The 15,577-nt window shown below is 34.9% G+C and overlaps 1 protein-coding gene across 1 annotated transcript in view; it reads right to left on the bottom strand.

Moving 5' to 3' along the window:
• LOC110022067 (squamosa promoter-binding-like protein 9) overlaps nucleotides 1-15,577 on the bottom strand; it is a 44,234-nt gene that overhangs the window by 11,608 nt on the left and 17,049 nt on the right. Inside the window, exon 7 of the mRNA XM_020720849.1 lies at nucleotides 1,942-2,071. Coding sequence (XP_020576508.1) covers nucleotides 1,942-2,071 — 130 coding nt within the window. The remainder of the gene's footprint in view (nucleotides 1-1,941; nucleotides 2,072-15,577) is intronic.

Raw genomic sequence — 15,577 nt, 5'->3', positions numbered from 1 at the left:
GACTAGAGCCCTATATTACTTGAGCGATACGTATACTTGCGTTGACAATTCGACTTTAACATTATTGAATATTATATCTATACATCTTTATTAAATCAAATATATATATATCAAGTCGCAGTCAAGTTTTTGACATCATTGCTGGAATTTAAATCTTCTAGTTGCGTCATCAAATTCTTGTAATTGTTGACTTACAAAAAAGGTCGGTCAATGTCTCAACTACAGAAGTGTCTTCAAGGTTCTTTTCATACAAAATATTTGTGATCATTAACTTATCTCTTAGGACTTGAGGTTCACTCTTCTCCCGCTGGTAATTTCCTTCATCAACACAACTATACGACGGGGCCCGTTGCTTTGGCTGGTCTTCAAGATGGTCGCTCTGCTGATACTTCTTTGGAAGTAAATGTTAAATATTAATAGAATGATGGTGAATTTCTATCTGAACCAGCTCTATATCGATAACCTGTTAGAAGTCTCAATTATTTGACTATTACGTGTCCTAATATTTTATTTGTTGTACAAGTTAGCCAATTTATGCAAGAACTTACACATCTTCATTTAGCTGCAGTTTGACGTATTGTTCGGTATTTGAAAGGTACGGTATTTGAAAGGTACTTCTCATGTACTTCTCATCATGGTTTGTTCTTTTCTGCGAAGTCTCCTATCACCTTAACAGCATATAGTGATTCTGATTGAGTTTGGTTGTTCTGATACACGTTGATCTATTACTACATGGTGCACGTTTCTCGACAACTTTTTAATCTCTTGGAAGAGCAAGAAACAATATCGAGTGTCTAAGTCATCTACTGATTCAGAATATTGCGTTATGTCCTCTGCTTATTCCGAGATTATTTGGCTTCAATGTGTGTTGGCTAAGCTTGGTTTTCCTCAGCTTGAGTCTACTCCTCTTCATGCAGATAATACGAGTGATATCCAGCCTATTTTTTCAAAATATTGACATAAACAAGGGACGACATATGAGTGATGGTGAACGGTGGTCAATTACTATGGAGAGCGAAATTTATTATCGGATCTTTGAGTCTAAAACGGCTCTCGGATTGTACTCCGTCAAGTTATGATCCTCCCAGGTTTTGAACCTGCTTTCATGAAGGTAGTGTGTCTCCAACAAGAATCTGGACTACTAAATCAAATGGCTCAGAATGATTTCCTGATCAGATGAAATTTTGATGTCAAAGTTGAGTGATGTTGGACTCGGATTCGTCTCATCAAGTTACTCGATTTGACTTATAAGGTTGTTAGATTTTGAATACCTTCTAATTGACTGCCCGAAGTTTTCAAAAATGGTTTAATGACTAAATCTGAGTCTGATTTAACTTAGATTTGATCAATTTTGGTATCATAGGTTCGTTCCGCTGAGCTGGTCAGTTTGACTGTAAACTTGTTGAAATCGGAGTTATTGATTAGTTTTAATTTGCATTTAAATATTTTTTGCTCATAAAATGCCTCAAGATTCATGTCAAATGACAAAATTTATTGATGATGTATCATTGTTAATTTATGTTTATCGGTTCTTTCCTCTCATTCTTTTTAAAAGATATCTAGCACAGGGCTAGCACACATCCACATAATCATACAACCCAAAGCTTTTTCACTTCACTACAGTTGTTAGCCAACAAAACAAACACTTTAATCACAGATAAGTAAAGGTGCAAAAAAAAAAGAAAAATAAACAAAATAAAAAAATAAGTTGCAAAGAAAAAAGTTGTGATACACTGACGTCAATTTCCAAATCGGTCAATGAGCTAAATCATGTCTGCCAATGATTGTGCGTTGTATAAATAGTATTAAAGAGATTAGACGATACAAATTGTTAAAAAACTTTCTATAGCAGTAAAAAGAATAGTGGCCAACACCAATTGCTAGTGCGAAAATTGAAATTGCATAGTTAGAGAAATAGCTCCATATTATCCGCTTAATTACCGTAATTTAGGCTGATCAAGGTTACTTCCACAAGCAAAGAACTCCACCGCTTTCCCAGCTTCAAAATAAGTAGGATGAACATAATGAAGTCTAGGAGCATTCACCTCCATCTTTATATGTGATGTCCCATCTAGTTCACAAAAATGCAAGTTTTATATTTTCCTTTTTCTACTTTTAAGACACACGATGACATCTCGGACAAAGAAAAATAAAAATAAATTAGCAAATGATCTAAAACGCTCAACATATTATCATATGCTAACCATATTTGAAATATGAATAACGAAATTTCTGATACCAAAATACAATCAATTAAAATGACAAATATTTTTAATCAAAGTTATATAATACAAAGTAGAGCCAATTTTCTTATAAAATCTTCATATAGATAAACCGCCTGCAGAAATAGCAGGTACTAATATTCCTCGAGGCAATATCTCCAAGTATGTAATCACGTTATCCACAAAATCATCAAAGAAAGAATTCCATAATTGGGCCCCGAAGGTTCTTCCCAACATTTGGCTTGCCTAATCAAATCGGGCCGCATGGGTGGACAAAGTAATGCACCAATTGATCCAAGAGGATCTCAAATCTATCTGATTTTGACCTCAAGCTAGCCCCCATTCTATCCATTATTCAATATATCGCATACTTGCAGGTTGATGATCTAATTAGGGTATAGAAAAAGGGTTGTTATTCCATATCATCTTTATCTTTCATCTGCTCTATAAATCTTTGCACGAAATCAACACCCAGGGGAAGCCTAAGCTCAAATTATAAAACAATTACTTGATTAATGTGCTGAATACAGATTAAAAAAGCCTTCCGCATCCATAATCCTGGGACAACAATTGGCAGAGCACTCATTGTGAGGGATTATCCTTGCATTTAAGTATCAGAGCATATTTCTAACTTCGCTTTGACATCAATTGATGCCAGAGTTAATCAAACTGTGATACCAATTGATACCGTGGTTAACCCAAACCACAATCGAAATGTAAATATTATTGTTGAAATTCAAACGGGTTACAATTAATCAAGACACAGAAACCAGAAAAGAAAATACAACACAACACGAATCTCCAACTAGGGCTAGGCGGGAAGGGCGAGGCGGGAAGCCGATGGGCAGTCATGAGAGGTGGTTATGAGATGTGGAATTGCGCTGGAAGAGGGTAGTTAGGTTTGCAGTTGGGAAGGAAAAAGGAAGAAAGGGTGTGGTTCACAATTCAGCAGGGGGAGCAGGTCTACGGGTGAGGTTTAAGGGGATTGTGCAAGTAGCAACTAGAAGTGGTTGTGGACAGCAAAAAGATGGTGGGGCAGACTAGCGGCAGCAGGATTTGCTGCAGGTGGAATTGCTGGATGGAGCAAGTAGGGTGCAGGGGAGAGTGCTGCATCAAGGGAGGAAGGGCGGCACGGCAGGGCGGCCAAGGAATGGTTGACGGTCAACAAGAAGGGCAGGAGAGGTTGTGGAGGAGAGTTAGAACGGATAATTTTCCCTGCGGGATTGAGCTAAATTTGGAGCACCGCTCAGACTCTTGCAGATGGTCACCACCTCGAACGAATTACATCAGGAGCACCTTCTCACTTTTGGATACAGCCCTATAGAGGAAAACAGGCGACGACGGCAAGCTGGACAGAATTCTTAAACACAAAAAACTAAATCGTAACACAATAAACAACATATTTATAATAAAAGAAGATAACTAGAAGGGGTTAGATGCGGTAGCAGCTCCCAACCCTAATTAGAGTCGGTAGGTTCAGCCTCCCCGCTGAACTAACAACCCCCTTGTTGAATTGCTGGCCGGTTTAGCCCATGCCCCCGCGTCAATCTCCCGTGGTTGGAGGAACTTCAATTTCATTCTTCAAAACTTTTGATTCTTTATCTGCGGTCTTAACAACATCTAGATCCCACTGTCGGCTGCACTGTCTCTCAAAATAATCCAGGACCGCTTAACCCAATCTAAAGTGGGGGTAAATTATGCCTCCTCGAATGGTGGTGGCCACGGTGGTAAGATATTGATGTGTTGTCTTGAAACTCTCTCTGTTGTGACTGCCACATGCTTGGAATCAACATCTTAGTCCTATAATCTTTTAACTTCACTAAACTTTTTTCTTAGTGATGCTTCTCTACTAGTAAGGCTATAAGTGATCTCGGACTCCATAGACGATAGAATGTCGATGTGCTTCCCTTAGTGAAGGAGTAGGTGTTTTGAAACCCAACATGTTGAGTCCTGCGATTGAATTGCCAAGGTCTCCCCAATAACAAGTGGCAAGCTTCCATATGTACCATGTCACACCACACCCGATCCTGCAACTGGCTTCCGATCGAGAACTCCAACAGACACTTTCCTATCAATGTTGATCCTGTTATCCTTCTTCAACTATGTCAGAGAATAGGACTGAGAATGCATCCGAGTAATGAGGCTCATTTTTTCCACCATTTGCGTAGACAACACATTCTTGTTTTTCTCTCCATCGCTCATGAGACTGCATATCTTCTTGTTCATGGTGCAATGGGTATAGATTAGATTATGGCGTAACCACTGCGGATCCCTCGTATCCTCGATTTGTAGGACCCGTCGAACCACAACATCTCGCCATCATCTGGTGGAAGATGATACACCTCATCCTATTCTTCAGCTGCCTCCTCTCCGCTAACCTGCTTCAATGTGCCCTGCTCAGTAGACGACAACTCGAATCGTTGGGCAACTGGAGGTTATGTGCCCAAATAAATTATATCTAAAGTATTTTTGAAGGGAACTGCAACAGGTGTGTTATTCTTATCATACTTCTTTTCACTCGGAGTGGCCCCGTCCTTATCCGATCTAGTTTTCTCAACTCCTTAAGGCATGTTCCAGTTGGTGTCTCCAACTGCTAGTAGCTGTCGGACTGGTGGTGGTTGTCTACTCTGTTTTTCTGCTCTTCACCTTCAGGGCTAAGGTCTGGACATCTCCCAGGGACCAATAAGGTTGCAGCTGCACAACATTACGTAATACATTGAGTATAATTTTCTGTTATAATGGAATCAAAATAACAAAATCATCAAATTAAATTATTTAACTAAAAAAAATCAACTCGCTTTACAACTTACCGAATCTCAAAACATTTCTATTTTATGCAAATTTAGTTTTAATAAACAAGATGGAAGAGAGAAATAAAATTAATTTAAAATAAGAGCACATTTTTTAAAATACCTTCATTTAATTATCATTAACTTTGAATTTCGTTAGTTTAAATGACAATGTTGTTTTGATCTCATTTAAAGAATCTAGGAACTAAATCATGTCATGTACCTAGGGTCTGTTTGGGGCAGCTTATTTACATGTATCGTGTTTTCAAAACGCCGACGGATTGTTTAGTAATTGCATTCTATGGGCGGATTCGGAAACGCATGAGCGAAACGGGAGTTACTTTCGAAGGATCACGGCCGCGGGATAGACCCTGCGGTCCACGTTCCTTTACAGATTATTACCCCATTGCCCTTTCGATCTCGATCTCGCACCCCTCTCCTTGCCCTAGCTTTGCGATCAATCTCTCTCACCTGCGCTTCTCTCGCCCTTAGCATTACCCTTCTCCTCTCCCTTCTCACTCGGTGCTCCGGTTACGTTTCTCTGTAAGTTCCTGCGATTTTTGGCTCTATGTAATCATGCGGTTGTCGATGGAATCATGGCTTTTTTCATGTGATTTTTGGCTCTCTGTGTTGGAATTTTTTGCGAGATTTTATATATTGGGGCCCAAGATTTATTCCTCGCGAGATTTTTGGCTTTCCTAATTCAATTCTTTGTGTCTGTTTGAGAATTGTGATTTGTCTTTTTGCAGTATTCTAGATGTGGATTTCGAGTTGTTGATCTGATAAGCTGACGAAACTTCATATGATACTTTAGCTTGGGTTTTAGCAAGCTTCCATCTTCTATATGAATCGGAATCTACATGTACCTTTTTTTGAATTATCGAGCTTCTTAAGTAGTTGCTGAGGAGATCTTGTAATTGGTCGCCTTTGCAAAGGTTTCTGATATATTGATGTATCACCACTAGATACTAAATAATAGCTAGAATTGACACTTCGAATTTTAATGATTCTTATGATAGGGAATTACAGTTAGTTGCATTAGAGAAAAATTTGAATGATGTTTAATTTTCTAGTCTTTCATATTGTATGAACCTCTTGATACCTGTATTGGTAGAGATCACTGTGTTAACTTCTTGCTTTTTTGTCTTAAGAACATGTGGGTGTTGTGGCTCTGTGTGTTGTCGATGTTCTGGTTGTGTGTGTTGTGGCTGTGGAATAGAGGAGTGTAATTGGTGAGGACATCTTAGATATGTCTTATCTGTTATGATGCACTGATTCTTTTTACTCACCGTTATGATGGAGTTTTTCTTTTATGATGCTTGTATATTTCTGCTTGAATTGGGGCGGTTCTGCTATTCTGAGTCTGGGTACTTGATTTTTAGGGGTTACTATTGCTGCAATTTTATCTTATTGTCAGCTTGTTGGTTTGCCTTGTTTCATCCATTTGGCATAAGACTTAGAACACTAATATAGAGAGAAGTTTTATTTATAATGAGGGGGTTAGGCTTGCCCTTTGGTTGGCCTTGACTTGCTTTACTAACTGTTGGTGGGCTCAAACCTTCTCTCCATAATTGTGGAGGCTGCTAGATGTGGTCATGTCGGGTAGGCCTTATCTTAGAATTCATTGCTTCAATTTTTATTTCTGATATGAAGGGGATTTCCTTTTTGTTGTTGGTTTCTTGCACCCTGTGTTGGGGCTGTTTTTTGATGGGGGTGTAGGTCTTTATTTGGTGGTGTTGTTTCTTTAGGTTTTATAGAGGTGGCATGGTTTTCATTTGGAAGTTTCCTCTCTACAGCTTTTCCTGGGGCTATCTTGCTGTGGTGATCTACAGTATAACTTTGAGTTAGGGTGTGGTTGTGTATGGTGGGTGAACTTGAGTGTGGTTGTGTGGGGTGGAAGGGCTCTTATGGATATTGTTGTGATGAGGGGTGGTTGTGATGGCTTTCTGGCGATTGGGTTGAGACTGTGTGAGGGTTGTGATGGCGGGTGGTTACATGTTTTTGCTTCCCAATTTTGTTTTTCGGTTGTGGATTTTATATTTTTAGATGAAGTGATTGTTTATCTTGGCACATTCTTCTTTATCTTGTTATTTGTTTTATTGACTTTATCATTACCTTTCATGTTTCATTCTTTTATTAGTACCGTTATGATTGAGACCAAAGAAGTAGCTTCGTCGGCATTGTGAGATAAGGAAGTCACAATCATATTTTGCAACCTCTGTATTAAGATGATCGAGCTTGGAAATAGACACATCATATACTTTAACAAAAAATGGTGGCAGAATTCGAAGTGTCAATTTCCATGAAATGATAGGATGGCCCGCCTAGCTTTTCCTGGGGCTACCTTGCTGTGAAGAATTTCCATGAAATGATAGGATGGGACTACGAAAGGTTAAAATTTAAGAAAAAGTGGGACCAGTTGAAGAAGGACTAAAAGTTATGAAAGAAACTGAAACGGGAATCCACGGGCTTGGGTTGGGGCTTCATTGGGATCTTATCAAGCGGACCATTGATGCTCCTGAGGATTGATGGACTGAAAGTTGGAGGTAATGAGTAAACCCCTAAATATTTGTTCTTTCATTCATATGTTTTAACTAATATACTTTCCCGCATTTCGCAAGCAGTGCTAGCCGCCAAAAAATTCAAGGTAAGTGGCATTGAGTCGGACCTCGAGGAGAAGTTGGACTTCATGTTTAATGGAATTGTTGCAACGGGCATACATGTATTTAACCCAAATGAGCATGGGTTTGCAAGCACTTCAGATCATGGGGGTCGAGCAACTAGGTGGGCCACGTGAAAGCCCCAACTAAAACCAGAGGGAGCTGGAGTTCACATGTCAATTAAAGCAAACTAGGGTAGAGAAAAGAAAAAAGGAAGGATCCACTTCCGTTGTAAGCTCAATAAATAATTTAATAGAAGTATGCAAAGGTCAACCTGGTCCTTTAAATGACACAACGATAGATGACTTTCTTCTAGTTCTGGACACATATCCTGAAGTTAGGGCGGATACTTTGTTCTATCTGAACTCCTTGAAGTTACTGGAGGACCTGATCCGCAGGCAAATATTCATGAAGATGCCCTCTGAACTTCATGTCCAACATTTTTGTTTTTTATGGACAAATGATTCCGTAGTTTTATATTTTGTTGGCTTGTTTTTTTTTTCATTTTATCGTAGGATTATTTGATTTGTATGTTTTACTTTTCTTGCACGAACAACCAATATGTTGCTTTGTAAATATTTATGTTCCGTAATGATTAATCTTCAGCTTTTAGAGGTTCTTTTAAATGTTGTTTGGTTCGTTCTTATTACCTGCACAGAACACTTTTCTAGGATGGATTAGCAGCGACTACGTCGTATAAGAATAATTACGACGGTTGTAATTATTATGTATGATTACTACAACTCCATCATAGATCAAACGCCATGCATGACACTGAGCTATATTGGTGATAAATAGGTCGGTGAGCTGTTACAAGGACACCCCACAAGGTTTAGTAACATGTTCCGAATGACACTACCCATATTTTGGAACTCCTTGATGAACTACATAGCCATCATGGGCACCAAAATTCTTTAAAAATGACTACAAGAAAGATGTTAGCAATAACCCTCTACATTCTATCACAAAATGAATCAATAAGAGAAGTAATGAAGCGATTTCAACATTCATCGGAGATAATCAGCATGTATTTCTCAGTGGAATCGAAAGCTCTCGTCAATTTGGCGACACAAATAATTAAACCGAAGGATCCAACATTCAAGATGACTTAAACAAAAATTGTAAATGACTCGCGTTATATGTCATTCTTTAAGGTAATTCTTTTTAACACAATACATTCAGATGTCGAAATGAGTTATGTGGAAATCTCAGCTTTAACTGATCTGGCAGGACTGTATTGGAGCAATTGATGAAACCCACATGAATGCACGAGTATCCAACAGTGAAAATGTCATGCACATTTGATGATGTGGATCACCAACACAAAATGGGATGGCCGCTCCAAGATTTCAAGGACCTCCTGACCAGTGCTCAGCTGTTGCAGACTACAAACTTTCTTACTGACTTCGCGACAGACATATAGCTACGGGAGAAAATTCTACAGGTGCCCGCGGTGGGCAGATGGTCCACAGAAGTCTAGTTTCTTCTAGTGGAAAAACAATCTGGAAGATTCCACTGTCGATGGTGATCGGGGTTCAATTACATCCCTAAAGAATGACATAGTTCGGGACATATGTTGTCTGGCTTTTAAAATGAATATTATCATTTTTTTAAAGTAATTTTAATTTTTTTTTGCTTTTTTAGTGTATATTTGATACTCATTGTTATGTGAGGTGTGTATCTTAATTTTTCTACTGTTCTGAAGTGATTTTTTGATTCTCAAGTATCAAATATATTGTTATGACAGTTCTATTGCAAACAACATTACTACATAGGGGCAGAATGGTCATTTATCCATAATCAGTTGTAAATCGGTTGTTTCTCAACAACACAAACTAAACTCTCAGTTAGCTTATCCGGTAAGCTGTTGATCAGCTGCTTATCAGCTAATTGTCAATAAGTTGCAGCTGCCCCAAATAGACCCTCAGTTTAGGACTAAAGTGACCCACATAAATAATCGAGAGACTATTTTGATCATTTCTTCTTTCATATATAAACAAAGCTTTAAGACTTGATTCTAAGTTTTTCATAGACAAAATCTCCTTGGGTTAGTTACCATTACAATAATGAGATAATTTTCAATCAAAATTAGTCGCCAAGTGCTTAAAACATACTAGTAGCAGTTTACTTTTAGATTAAAATTTTACCAAAATTTTGGATTAAAAATTTTACCTCCATTAGCATAGAGAGGATGATGGGGGAAAATGATGATAAACTCAACCAATATCCTATAGCTCCATCATTCTGGATTATCATGGATTCTTGTTTACTTGATTAAAAAAAAATCAAGGTTACTAATGTATCATGACACTTTATTAATGTAACATCTCTGAGCTTTTCCATTATAAAAATAAATATTCTTTAACAAAGACTTCAAGGTTATTTGTAAATAGAAATTTAAATGTTCTTTGTATGGCTTGCAATTTGCTCTCAATGCAAAATGACAGCTTCGTTATAAGAGACTGAGAATATGATTTTAGGTATCGCGTTTCGTTTATAATTTGGTTGAAAATCAATACTTGAATATTGTCAAAAACATCAATCTCATCAGTTCCAATTTTCGCAAGAAAAAAGATCAAACATTTTAAGAGAGATTTTCGACCCTACTTTGTAGACAAGGTAGCCCATTTGCGAGTGAGTGTGGCTTGATGGATTCATGATTGGACTAAGGAAAAAAGGAGCTTGCATTTTTAAAATAATTGCAAGTATTTTAAAATATTTGCATGGTTCTCCAATGCAGACCGCCATAATTCAAGTTTTTTCCTAAAATTTTTCTTTATTCTTATCCACAAGAAGGATATCACCAACAAAAAGCATACACCAAGGTACATCCTCCTTTAAATGTCCAGTAAGAGCACCCATAACTAAAGCAAAAAGATATGGCTTAAAGTTAATCCCTGATGTAATCCAACTCAAATAGGAAAATGCTTGGTCAATCCTCCTTCTGTTCAAATGCAACAGCTCTAGTATACATATCTTTAATAACTTGGATATAAGTCATATCAATACATTTCTTCTCTAGAACTCTCCAAAGGACTTCTCTTGGAACCTTATTGTAAGCTTTTTCTAAATCAATAAAATCATATGTAGACCCTCCTTATCCTCTCTGTGCTTCTCCAACAAACCTCTCAATAAATGTATAAATTTATAGTAGACCTACCAGACATGAATCCAAACTGATTATGAGAAATAATTGTATCACGTCTTAACCTATGTTCAATTATCCTCTCCCATAATTTTAAAGTATGACACATCAACTTAATTCATTTATAATTTGCACTCTTGTGCATCCCCTTTATTCTTAAAAACTTCTTTATTCTTAAAAATGGGGACCAAAATACTCTTACTCTAATCCTCCAACATATTTTTAGTTTTTAAAATAATGTTAAAAAGTTTAGTAAGTCAAGAAACTCTTAATTTTCTTAAATATTTTCATACTTTAATTGAGATATAAGTCAAGAAACTCTTAAATTTTTTTACCCTTGATTTTCATGAAAACCTCATCTTCTTTTTTACTAATACAACGGTAAAAATAAAATGTTTTATATTTATTAACTATACTAAGATCACTAAAATGGATAGTATATTCAAAAAACTTCATTGTAAAGTTTATCAAAATAGCTCACCCACCTATGTTGAATATATTCATTAAAAAACATCATTTTTACATTTTTAATACACTTTACTTGAATTAAATCTTTATTTTTCTTTTCTTTTTGTTTGGTTAGTTTATACATTTGGTTAGTTTATACATATTGGTTAGTTTATACATATATTTTTCATCATCTTTAATATATAAGTTATTATAAAAGTCACTAAAAGCAGAATTTTTAGTGTCACAAATTATTCTCTTAAACTCTCTACAGTCCACAATATATTTTTCCCCGTTTTTAAGCGCTTACATTTAAACCAATTTTTATAACATAATTTATTATATTTTATCTTTTTTGCATATTATTATTCCATCACTAACTTTTTTTATTTATAATTTTTTTTATTCTTCAAGTACATCCTTTACCACTTGTTTAATAGTGATTGTTATTTCAGCCCACATAGAATTAGTTTCTTCATGAACATCCCAATTTTTTAAATCTTTAATTTTGCTCATAAAAATAATTTTATTTGTGTCTTTTAGGCGCCCCCATCTAATTCTATGGCAATGTTTCCTTGTATTTTTTATCTTACAACTTCCTATCTTAAAATCAAGAATAATCAATGTGAGTACTTAAATTTTCACTTGTAATGGTCTACAGTCTTTACATTTTCGATGATCTCTTTTTCACCTAAAAAAAAATCAAATTGTGTTTTATTAGATCTATTCTTATAAGTAATATATTAATCATTTTTCTTAAATAAAGTATTAGCAATAACAAAATCATACGCTAAAGCAATCTAATATGGTTCTATCTTCTTCATTAATCAATCCAAAACCGTAACCACTATGAATATTTCTAAAATCTTCTACCATTCTACCAAAATATTAATTTAAATCTCCTACAATAAAAATTTTATCTTCAAGGGGTATCATTTATATTAATTCTTCTAACTCGTTTTAAAAAAAAAATTTGAATCTATATCTAAACCTATTTGAGGAGCACAAGCACTTATAAAATTAAAAATCTTAGTATCAACAAAAATCTTTAAGGCTATAAATTTATCTCTAATTCTATTAATTTTCACGACATTATCTTTCAAACTCTTATATATATATTTACACTTACACCATTTCTAGTGCAACTCATACTTGAATATCAAAGTTTAAAACTTAAGCTATCAATCTTCTTAGTTTCTTAAATACATAATTTATTATGAATCATAATATCAACTAATCCATTAATTTGCCTACGAGAGTATCTATATTCCATGATTTTATACTAATATTAGTTTTATGAACTAACTTTTTTGCCCCGCATCAGTCTATAATTTGAGAACTTTTGCCTATTTGACATTACAACCGGGCGACGATGTGGCGACTCTTGCACACTTTCCACTATATTCAAGTCACACAGCACGTCACTTCTAGGGGACACCCTAGCGTTTACTTAAAATTATGCCTAATTTTGATTTATTTGTATAGACACTAATACATGCAAAGCTTCATTTTATGATTTCTAAAGAATGTATTTTGTCCACTTGCATGTGTTGTAGATTTGGTTATGTATCACAAATTGGAATCTTTTAAGTGTTTTTTTTTTTTGTTTGCATATAGTTGGGCTTTACCCTAGTAGTAAACATGGGGAACTAATTTTTTTTATTATTCATAAAGGGATATGCAGCTAATTTCTACATGTAGCTCATTTGCCTCAAATTTTTAAGAGTTGTAAGTGCTTGCCTAAAGTTGGGAGATTTTGCTTGCATTTTTAGCAAGTCATCGAGTTTTTTGTTAGTTCTCTAGAAGTCATGTAAATGTTCAATTTATGTTCCATGTTTATGTAGTACGGAATTTTTACCAACAGGGTAAATTAAAATTTATTTTAAATTATACCCATTTTTCACACCTCTCAAAAATCAACAAATTATTTTATAAAATTCAACAAAGAAAAGTTAGATTTTGAGGAAAGATTTTGGTTTCTAATTATCTTTCCAACATATTGGTTTATTGGGAAACTAAAAATGTGAAAGGTTTTCTAAGAAAAAAGAAAAGCTTCTGGTGAGAAATTTCTGGATATTGTGTAAAACTCCGACAAAATGTGTTTGGATTAGGTTGATTGCTATATAAGTTTGAATGCTAGGAGACCAATTTGAGGTAAAACAAAAATTGAGATTATAAATGCAAAAGTGTGTTAATTTAAGTTTAATTTAAGAATTTTATAAGAAGAAAATTAATGATTTAGTTTGTTTAAATGATTAAACGAACCATGTGGAGAGTCTCGCCCCTTTGAAGATATTTAAAGGCTAAATTTAAAAATAATGATCCATACATTTGTTATTATTTATTAGTATATACTAATTGTTGTGTATTTAAATTTACATATTTCATATTGAGCATAAGTATTGTTATCGTTCCAATTTAATTATGCAAATGGACACATATATACTTTCAATTTATACAATTGAAATATTATATATAAATTGTTGATCATTGCCTATCATATTATATTTACTGTGCATACTAATAAAGTGATTAACTGAAGGTACATAAAAGTTAAGTAGTAAATATATATGAAAATGATTATAACAGGTAAAGATAATCAAGAAAATGTCATGTATGTAAAGATGGGTAGATAGATATGTTGATAACCTGTGCAGGGAAGGCAAGAGTTGTGATGACGTGAGCTTTGAAAAAAAAAATGGTTGAATTTTTTATTCTTGATATTAAAATTGCAGGCTGGAGTAGATCAATTATTATGAGGTCGTTGAAAAAGCAAGATGTTGGGATAATCAACATTCATCAGCATTGATTATAGTCGATGGGCTGGGCGACAATCGAATGAAATAAAATAAGTCAAAATCTATATAAATATAATGTAATTCTTTTAAGACAAAATAATGATGAATAGGATTGAAAATATAATGAATGAAGAAATTGCGAGTATAAATTTTCATTATTTATGACCACTGTATCATACACTGCTTTTAAATTATAATATTCATACCTCAAATATTTGAGAATATTTAATCATCAATACTATTGTTACTCATATCAGCCATTGGCCAACATACATGATATTTCTTTCTTGTACATCGAAGCTTGCTTCAGCATTAACTATCTCGCTAAGTTGAATAGCTTACTAGATACTATAATGTTACTTTCAGAAGTACGGCGGCAGATCATTAGCCACGTGATTTGCACCTTTCTATAGCTTTTGAATGTACAGTTTTTGGTGATTATAAAAATCTTTTGAGATAAATCTGGTTTCATATTTAATTATTTTAAAATTTCTGTAATTTGAGATTTGGATATACATGCTTCCAGATGTATAATTTTGATGCGTACTTAGCTTATAATTTTGATGTGTATTATTTTCTATAGCTTTTTAATGTACAGTTTTTGGTGATTATAAAAATCTTTTGAGTAAGGAGGCAGATCTTTAGCCAGGTGATTATTTGCACTTTTCTATACGTTGCTGTTATCCGTCCATAGCCCCCAACCTTCTCCCTACTGCCACCCAGTACTCCCATTCCCCTTACCAATGGCGCCCATGGCCAACTCCCAGTCTCTTTCACCGTTCACCACTCTTGGATACACTTTAGTTGATTTTTTTTGTGTATGTTGTTGTAATTTCCTTTCAAGTGCGTTTGGTTGTAATCACCTATTGGCTTTCAGTAAAAATATTTATTGTTTTTATTGTGGTTTGGGTCAATTATGGTATCAAATATTGTCCACTCACTTGGTCTTGATGACACATCAAGATGGTGTCAATGAAAATTGAGTCTAACTGTATCATCATCCTTTATTACAATTCTATTTGACTTTAAGGGTGTTAGCAGGAGTGCGACAGTTTCTCATATCGAGCTTAGGGTTTTTTCCTTCTATGTACTTAATATAGCTTTTGAATGTACAGTTTTGTCGGTCAACTTTTTCGATTGATTTGTTTAGATTTTGAAAATATGAAAATATGAAAATAATTTTTGAGATTTAATTTAAGTATAAAAGATATATAGTTTGAGTTTTAAAAGTAGTATGTTTTAATTTTTGAAAAATGAGACCAAGTGGATCTCATTCGTCCAATAGTTTGCATAATCGTGTCTGATACCGTGAATACTACACCCTCCCGAAAGATAAGTGTAGACCTCGGCGATAGACCCAATCCTGCAAACTAAGAGATTTGTGACATCCGTTTAGTCTGCGAACCTTTTATATATGACCGACAAGTTCCCCTATTTAATACAAAGATTAAATAGGGTTTATTTTACCTGGGTTCCAAGTTCCCTATAGAGGCAAGCCCCTATAGTTAATTACATC

Source organism: Phalaenopsis equestris, unplaced genomic scaffold (genome assembly GCF_001263595.1).
Source record: "Phalaenopsis equestris unplaced genomic scaffold, ASM126359v1 Scaffold000002, whole genome shotgun sequence".
Lineage (NCBI taxonomy): Eukaryota > Viridiplantae > Streptophyta > Magnoliopsida > Asparagales > Orchidaceae > Phalaenopsis > Phalaenopsis equestris.
This window is presented reverse-complemented; position numbering and strand designations above follow the sequence as displayed.